Source organism: Clinocottus analis, unplaced genomic scaffold (genome assembly GCF_023055335.1).
Source record: "Clinocottus analis isolate CAN_PGR_092001 unplaced genomic scaffold, fCliAna1.0.p SCAF_8, whole genome shotgun sequence".
Lineage (NCBI taxonomy): Eukaryota > Metazoa > Chordata > Actinopteri > Perciformes > Cottidae > Clinocottus > Clinocottus analis.
In genome coordinates this window covers 10,989,136-10,998,844 of record NW_027176240.1, presented here as the reverse complement: position 1 = coordinate 10,998,844, position 9,709 = coordinate 10,989,136, and the positions used below count along the sequence as shown (strand labels likewise).

General features: G+C 38.1%; 1 protein-coding gene and 1 pseudogene across 1 annotated transcript in view; both read left to right on the top strand.

Annotated features, from left to right (window-relative positions):
• The first annotated feature begins 1,439 nt into the window (after positions 1 to 1,439).
• Positions 1,440 to 5,261, top strand: LOC137779798 (pyrokinin-1 receptor-like; annotated as a pseudogene).
• A 3,273-nt stretch (positions 5,262 to 8,534) lies between these two features.
• Positions 8,535 to 9,709, top strand: part of LOC137779452 (rho GTPase-activating protein 19-like) — a 7,457-nt gene continuing 6,282 nt past the window's right edge. The window contains exons 1-2 of the mRNA XM_068567191.1: positions 8,535 to 8,596; positions 8,877 to 9,127. Coding sequence (XP_068423292.1) covers positions 8,550 to 8,596; positions 8,877 to 9,127 — 298 coding nt within the window. The 5' untranslated portion in view covers positions 8,535 to 8,549. The remainder of the gene's footprint in view (positions 8,597 to 8,876; positions 9,128 to 9,709) is intronic.

The following is a 9,709-nucleotide window of genomic DNA, read 5'->3' as shown; positions in this document are numbered from 1 at the left end:
TAATGTTCTAATAGATTGTGAATGTGTTGAAATACTCCTCTCATGAAATGTGGCAGTCTCCATGTGCACCTTCTGTTTTTGGTTCAAGTACCATACATGTGCATGTACATTGCTCCTCCATTTACCAGAGAAAAGAGCAGAGTACTGAGACACTAGCTGTGCGTAAAGGCTCTCAGTGCTTTCGTGGCACTTTGAATGCTGCAGGGGTTTTCTAAAAATAATGTTAATCTCAGACATTGTGACCACGCTTGAGAGATACAGATTGTGAATATTGTCTACCATAAAAGTAGGTTATGATGACTTGTCATTTCATCCCAAAGATTTTTTTTTATTGTGAAATATAAGTTTACTACTTTTACTTCTATTTGAGTATTTCTTTCCCCTTGTCTGGTGAACGTCAACATACGTTTCCCTCAGTCATTTTAGTGCTCATTCATGTATGTCTTTTCAACACACATGCTATTTTTTGACAGACTTAGAGTGTGAAGAGACATTGTAATGGAAGGAGAACAAGGGAGGGAGAGAGCAGAGAGAGGGAAAGGGAAGGAGGGGGGAGAGAGAGGGAGAGGGAGGGGAGCGGGTAGGAGGGGAGCAAGAGAGGAAGGGAGAGTGAGAGAGAAGAGAGAGGGACAGGGGGAGAGAGAGAAGGACGGAAGAGAGAGAGAGAGAGAGAGAGCGAGAGAGAGAAAGAGAGAGAGAGAGAGAGAGAGAGAGAGATAGGGGGGGAGATAAGGAAGGGAGAGAGACAGAGACGTTTTGTTCCTCTTGAAGGTAAGTCTACACATTATTTCTCCAATTCACACATGAACTGACCGATAATGCCTCTGAAATCATTTTTCTACACCTGGTAGTGTGACAGGTTGTATGCGTGTGCTCTACTACTCATTTCAATCAGATTCGTATTTGAATTTTGTTTAATGTTTGACATTAATTGAATTACATGCACTGTGCTCTCAAATGAGTCAATTCGGCCTTTACTGCAATTTTGATGATATATTTACAAAAGGTGGCATGATTTGATTCTGAAAATGCAACAGGTTGAGTGATTGTGTTCACGATCCTGGGCGGTCCGATCCCTCTGTGTGGAGTTTGTACATTCTTCCCGTGGCAACAAGGGTACAGTATATGTATTTCAGTATCTTATAATCTGTATAAGAGTGCAAGCACTGCCCCCTCTTCTAATTATTCTGGTTGGTTGTTCTGCTTCATCGTGAAACACCATAACACAAAAGTGCAGCAATAGATATACTTTTAAAAGCATTTAAAAATAAGAAAATCTCACCTGAAAATTGGATTGTTAATGTCAGCATCATTGTGAATGTATTCATTTAATCTTGGAATTTCCTCACTATTTGCATTACATACATATAACTCTCCAGTCTTGGATTGTTTACTATTTCTCTTTAACATTCTTTTAGTTCTCAACCAAGTGCCGCACCATGAACCTCTCGGTGCAGAGTTCGTTCCTCTTCGGCTGTGACGTCAACTCGAGTGAGGATCCACAGCTCCATATAAGTGTCCTCAAAAGAGAGCCACTGACTATAGCTGTCCCCATGACCATTTTCTACAGCACCATCTTCTTGTCTGGAGTATGAACTTTACTAGACTCACACCACACATGATTACTGTCAGAATTACAACACAAAGTGGTTTACGTGATGATAAAAGACAGTAGAACTAAGCCACAATTCTAGTCATACAGAGTTAATGATATGACAGCAAACAACACAACTCTTTTCATTCTCACTAAATGTGGTCCCATCATGCTCTGCAGATCTTACTCAATGGTGTGAGCATGCTGACCCTCCTCCTGGATGCTCATATGAGAGACAGTGCCATTCGTTTCTACCTCATCAGCCTGGTCATATCAGGTACACTACATTCCACTCAATTTAATAGCAGAAAAAAGTGTCTTCTTTGCGCTCTTGAAAAGGTCACATTTGAAAGGTCGTTTTTTTTTCTTCTATTGTTCATTATATAACAATTTTACATACAGGATTTTTCTTAAGGTGTCTACAGAATGCCCTGATTACATATTCTGTCACATAAGAGTAGACTGTAGCTATTTGCAGAAAGTGTCTTACCTTTGTGGTAAATGTCTAACAGCGGCGTAGTGTAGGAGGATGTTTGATGTGATAAAGGAACAGTTTGCATCTCCGATGTGCCAATACATTAAGTTTCATATCTATAATGTGGAAGATGGATGGTGTTCATATTTGCTTTGGTATTGTTTGACATGCATGGAGATTGTATTTGTTCTATCTATCGATCTATAAATATATAGATTGATAGATAGATAGATATCTCATTATGTCATTGCTCCACATTATGCTTTGAAAAATGAATGTACTCACTAACCATGCACTTAATATGAAATCAGTATTTACAATGTTTAAAAGTAAAACAATTCAATGAAAGTGAAAATTGATTTGTATGTACAATACTCTATTTTTAAAGGAACTAAGTGGGAAATATACATGTAATTGTTCACATCAGTGGATATTTTAGAAGACACTCACTGACATTGTATAACAGGCCCCAATGACAGTTCATTTCATTATGGCCAGGTTAGTACAATGAAAGTCATTCATCTTGTATTTATTTGTGCATGCAGTAATGTATTTCAAATCTGAAAATGATTAATTCAATTTCATGTCAAATTAGCATTGTTTGCAATGCGCACACATTTAATCTAAATTTGAACAAATGATTTACATTTATTATTGACAGTACTGGACGGCAGTGTATCGCCTACTTTGAGGAACCACATTTCTTATATGTATGTTGTTTTTTCTCTTTAAACTTTAGACATTTTGCAGCTGTTGACCCTCCCGATAACTTTGTATCGGTACTATTGGGAGAGCTACCCATGGCGTCTGGGCCGAACAGTATGCAAAGTCTACTTCATGGTGCGCCAACTGTACTGTGCCACCACAAGCTGGGTTATAATGACCTTCACCATGGAGCGCTATGCAGCCATTTGCCACACCATGTGGTCTGTCTCCAGCCTGAAGGTTGAGTTATTGCAACAACAAAAAAGCTTACAGATGTATTTTATTACTGTTTACTACATTTGTATGCAACTGTCATCATTTGGCATAATGTTCATGTTTGGTTTATAATAATAATAATAATAATACATTTTATTTGTAAGGCACTCTTCATCCGAGAATCTCAGAGTGCCAGGGTTTCTTTCCATACTTCATAAATATGTTCCTTGTTCATTCTCACAAAGTATTGTATCAAGATATATTGCAGCACATAGTATAATTAAGAAGTAAAGCATGTGCCCAACAACAGTCATTATCATGTTCAAAGCATGTTCATACTGAAGAAAAATATATCTTTTTGGAAAAACACAATTTGACACAGTGTGATGCTTTTACTTGTTCTATATTTGTATTTTCCTTTCCAACAGAAGTTCCGGCTGCCATGCCTTCTGTCTGTTTGGATCATATCTCTGGTCTCGGCTGTACCCTTTGCTCTGGTCTATGACGAGGCTCTGGCCTGCATCCTGGACTACACCGCCACTACACGAAAAGAGACCTTCCGTGTGTCCACCATGTGTGAGATGACAGAGCCTGATCCTGCACACATCTACAAAGGCGCTTTACTCCTGAGAGCAGGAATCTTTTTTCTGGTAAGATAAGTGCTTTTAGAGAAGCTTCGCTCAACTGCATCACACGCAGACCCTCAACATGCCTCTCCAACAGGTCCCGCTGGTTGCCATTTGTACTCTGTATCTGATCATCATACTCTACCTGAAGCGGAACGGACGTCAGAGGAGAAATATGGGTCTAACGCGGTCAGATCCAGAAGGAAGACGAGACATTCAGTGTCATCAGAATGGGAAGCTGCTTTTAAATGAAAAGAGAGCTCTAAAACTCATGGGTGAGCCACGGAAATAATAAAACCATGTTTATGTCTTGAGGTTTTGGTATAATAAATCTCGCAAGTGCTCTGATTTTTCACAGTCCAATGAAGACTTTATGAAAGTCAAAGGGTCCAGTCACTCCATAAATTGGGACACTGTTAGGTGATGCTGGACCCCTCAACCTTAATTTAGGTTCACACACATTTGCAGGCAAAAAAAAAACATTCTTTGTTATTATTCATTGTCCGTCATGGTCTTAATTCATCTGCGACTGTGATGCTGAAAACAATTTGATTTTGTCAACTTTTTATGTCTAATCAGATTGCATGGACTTTATTTATCAATTTCTATTTTTATATAATGTCAGGATTTGTTTACATTTTAGTTGCCCTTTATTTAGGTAAATGATGCTAGTAATTGTTTAGTTACTGCTTTTCATTTAAAGATCACTTTACCTAAGCAAGAGTGATTAACATCTCCTTTGTTGTGTCTTCCAGGCGCAGTCTTGGTGGCCTTTTTTGTTTGCAACTTTCCGGACATTGCCTCGTCACTGATGCAGGTCTATGTGGTTGTGTGGTCCGACACTGTAGATTATGTCTACACGATCCTGAAATCGTATTTGTCGCTTCCACTGTGGTATATGAACAGTGCTCTGGATCCTCTGCTGTTCTGTATTTCCTCCCACACATTTCGCAGGGCGTGCTGGAGAACTCTAGGAAGGCTTAGGCCGACCTTCAACTGGAAATGTGGAAGTGTGTCTTGGCTGTGGCAGAGAAGCTCTCGTGAAGAAGCAAGCAGAACAGCCAGTATGAAGATTTATGGAGAGAATATGGTCCCAAAAAGAAATACAATCACAAATGAAGCCGATAAGAAGAATGACAATAGCAATGAAAGCCCCTTTCAACATGAGCAGCAACAACAAGCAACCTGAATCACTATCTTGTTCATGCTATTATCCCGTTCACAATTTAATGGATATTATTTTTCTGGGATGTTTAGTTCTATGATTAATGTAATCTGGCTCCACTAAAACACACACACCTTTATTTGATTGGATGTCTACAACCCAATCATTGTTCAAAATCATTTAAAGTGAACTGCAGTAGAGTCTCACAACCTTTTTCAGCAAGCATGGATGATCGTGAGGTAAGCAAGCCTACCAAATGACGGCAGGGACACAGTATTTGTCCCTTAAGGAGTTATGTATGACACGTGCAATGGAGTCACCTTGCAGCAGACGGTGCTAGACTTCTCAGGTGCTATCGATTTAATGGCGATCAAAGTTTTAAATAGCATTCACTTTTGGTCATTTATTGAAGATCTGTTCAATAATTGTAGGATTGTGATTCTCACTCATAGAGTAGGCATGCGCTTGACACCCTACTAGGGCTATCAAAGGTTTGAAATCTCTCGCTGAAATTGTTAGCCCTTCATGCAGTTGTTTTCTTCTATAAGAAATGTCAGAATGTTAAATACAGCTCCTTTAAAGTAAACATGGGATGTTACATTACTTATACAAGTCACAATTATGAAGAAAAATGTAAAGCATTTACTCAGGATTTTTATTTCTTTTATTTATTTGTCCATTTGAATGAAGGATAATAATTATGAATGCAATTTTCTTGCCTTAATGAAAAAAGTAGTGTTGTTTTTTGAAAATTTTCATGATTTTCAGATTAGACATGCAATTTCCTTTTTAATGAACAGAAATTGATAAATCATAGACGAGGAAAGTGTTTTAGTTGTAGTTTTTTGTCAGTGATTTTCGAGTGTACAGAAGGAATCCACCATTACAATATTTGTTTGTGCATTTGGAATATATAATTGGGTTCTGACAAAAATGTGTCACCTTGAAATACAAAAACAAAAGAAAAAAACAACTCTGACTTTCTTCTGAACATTCTGTTACGACATGATTATTTCAAAGTGTTTTTGAAAGCTGGAAGTAATTTGTTTGTAAACGTAACTACTACTTCTCGAAAATGTGTGAAATTGTAATGTCAAGTAATATATTAGTTCTTTTGTTAAGCCTGAAATATGTGTGGTGCTTACGCTTACATTATTGTGACTGAAGTGCAGACATTCAATGGCGTGTATTTTTAAATGTGATATGACTCTTCAGAAATTTTACAGAAATGACTGAACAGCATATGATATTGTGTATTTCTATATTGAGTTTGGTATATTAAGTATGTTGATTAAGAACATTATTCAGGTGTATTGCTCACATTGTAACTGCAGGTTGAATTGATTTTTCAATCTAAGGGAAAGGACGAAATGGTCAGTGAAGGAAAACGGTGTACATCTCTGCTCTTTGTATCAATATTAGATGATATTACCAGTGCTTTTGCAAATGATTACTACCTAACAGGGGTGTGTCCCACAGTTACCCACAGACAAAACAATGTGAAATGTACTTGGTGAGAATGTCACCTCGGCCTGTCCTGCTCTCCTTCCTTCAAGATCAATTTGGTTGTATCCTATTGCTTCCTCTCTTTAAGGAAGTAGTTTTTGTTTCCTTTATGGTTAATAAACCACTTTTGTTTATCCGTTTGCTCCCCTAGACTTCAGTCGGGGAATGTAACTCCCTGTTTTCTACATCTGAACACAGCCTAATACCCAAATATTTAAATACTATGCCCCATAGTAATGCCCCACATGTTGTCTGCAGTGGTTCTGAAATAACATTGTGCAATACTGTTGGAAGAAAAACAAATGTACTCTTAATCATATACTCTTTTACTGTTATATTAATAATCGTATGTTCTATTTATTAATCATATACTGTGTAAAGGCTTGTCACTCTCCCTTGTTAAAATCTTACACATACACTTTGCAAACTACTTGATAAAGTCATGAGACCGTTTACAATCTGTATGTCTCTGTCTGATAGAACATGCCTCACCTTGTTATCATATGATGCAAGCCACAACAACGTCATGTGGGACTATGCTGATTGTTTATCCTAATGTATTTAAGAAACATCTCTCTGCTTGTTCATTGAGCAGTCTAGGATGCACAGTTCACATACCATTTTGTGTGATTCTGTCACTGCCCCTTCTTTGCAAAAAATAAATGTCTTGATCAATTATTTTACCACACAATGTTGAGTATTTTTTTCTAACACCCAGACTATTCAGCAGTTATTTATGAATCTTGAGTTTCGGCTTTTTATACTTGATGCTTTTTTGTATGGTTTGCCATAAGCTGTTTATGAGAAATCAATTTGGTTGTACAACAATTTCGGTAGTACAACACGTAAACCACACAAAATGTAGGGAATGTATAATCAAATGCCACAAAAAGTGAAAAATGCATTACATGGGTTGACTAACTGGATGTATTATAATACATTAACTTACACACACCTTCTGAAAAGCTCACACTTCCTCTCCGGAGACAGAAGAAGGACACAAAGTGGGTTAGGATTTTGTTGCTTTAATCAAATGTTTTGTATTAACAAAAGATCAAATTACTTCCTAACTGGGGTCCCAAATAATCATTATGTAAGAATGAATTGACATTTGGTTTCATTTTAGTCATTCTTCTTTAATCCTTAAACTAATAGTTGATGTGGCAGCCGATTGAGAGGCTTTGAAACAAGCTAGCAGTTTCCCCCACTGCTGTTGGAACATTTTAGGTTTTCTCGTCAACCATGTTTGCAGGAGTATGGTAATGTTAATCTGTTTCTGCTGAACATATAAATAAGCAATCATTTTGAAACCCACTTCATGATACTGTAATATGCAGTAGTGGAATAGTATATTTACTCAAGTACTTCTTTACTGACTCAAGTTTCTATTTCATGCTACTTTACACTCCTCCTCCACTACAGTTAGCAGACACACATCCTAAACAACGTAACTTATTCATCAAAACCAAGAAGCTGATTGTTGGTTTTAAAAAAAAAGAGGAGACGTGGACACACACCCAGGTCTACAGCAATGAATTAGCATCACAAAGAAACTGTCATCATCATCTCACATCCTTATCGGCTCAGAAACGGCGATTTAACTCAAAAAATTAAAAGAAAGCAAACTTATGCCATGTGAACTAGCATCCTGACTTAAACCATTACAAATGGTCTTGTCTGTGCACAGCCCAGGACAGGGGGTTCACCCAGAATTTCCCCCCATCTACTGAGCATTAATTATATAGGACTAAAAGACGCACACTTGCAATAGCTGTGCTGCCTTCTGCGAAAGTCAAGTTTACACTATGTGACTTACAAAGGCAAATTGTTGCCAATAAAACACTCAGCGTCGACATGGACTTTCATGTTGTAGTTGGCACACTTGCTCAGCAGCATTGCTTTTGTTTGGCGGCGTTTGTTTCGGAGCTTCAAAAAGTGTCTGTAAAAATCAGGGCTAAAGTCACTTAGTGTAAACTAGACATAAGTGACACTGAAGTATCCGCTGCCATACCATCAGACTAGGGGCAGCTTCTTTCTTATGGCTGTAAGACTCCTCAGCTCATCTTCTTTACTACAACACCATTGCATTTTGTTTGGTTTATTAATTGTATAGCATAAAAAAAAATCTGAATTAATCTTGAAATATTGAATGAAAGATGTCGATTAGTCGACAGTTGAGCGTTCCTGACGTGTATATTTTTCCAGCCAATCACAACGCAGTGGGCGGGACTAAAGAGGAACAGCGGAAGATTCAAAATCAAGATGGCGGCAGAAAGTGATCCTCACAACAATCACAAACTGAGTAGAAGGTACAAACGTTTTGTTGAATATGTCCTCAAAAAACAGACACATAAACTACTATATGGGTGGTATTTTTTAGCGTGAGTGCTAAAATAGTATATTTGTTGCGAACGAACGTTACTCAGTAGTAACTAGCTAATACTAACCTAACTAACCTAGGTTAGCAACAACGTGGTATGCCGCTATTATCTGTTTAACTTCGAGCCAGCTACATATTAGGCACCAGCCAGAAGCATTAACTACTATTCCAATGCAGCCCAACTCAATCTCCGTGTTTCCCAACCACAGGGAGACACAATGCAGCGTGTTTATCAGCCAGGAAAAGCCAAACACGAGCCAGCCTGTGATCTTCAACCCGGACTTCTACGTGGAGCGGTTGCGACACGAGCATCCACAGGCCTTCGCGGATCTGGTACTCAGTAATATCACTCGTCTCATCGACCTCCCAGGGGACGAGTTCGCCCAGTTAACCGGCGAGTCCGAGGCAAAGCTGCCCGCCGCTGGCTTTCTCCGCTCCTTTAACTTCCTGAAACGTAAAGGTGAGAGTGAGTGCTAAGGTGACTAATATGTTATGAGTTAAGTTATTTTGTTGCCTTTCTGTTGCATTATGAAGTTGGACTACTTGTAAAAGAAATACTGTTACATTATCAACTGACCCCAAACAGTATGTATTTAATTAAGACTTGCAAACTAAATTCAATCGTCACACACAAGTACGTTAAATAGATGACATTTTGACTACTGCATTTAACCTATCTTAAGGATTTTCAGAGCATCTATCTATAAGGGTGTGTGTGTGTATGTGTGTATGTGTGTATGTATGTATGATTTATCCCAGGGATGTTGTATTGTACCTTTTATGCATACGGTGTAATACAATTGCAAATGCATATATTGGATATTTTTTCGTTGGTACAAAGCACGTAATGTGAAGATGTCGCCTTGGGCTTTGAGAAACATTTCTTGTTTATACATAAATAATCAATTAAAAGGCTGCAGTTAATTATTATTATGTGGTCCCAAAATGTATTACATGTATTGTCCCATAAGACAAAATGTTTTTACTTTTTAGAGTCAGGAACAAGGAACTGTTTGGGATTTTTACAGCAGGTCCATGTGAT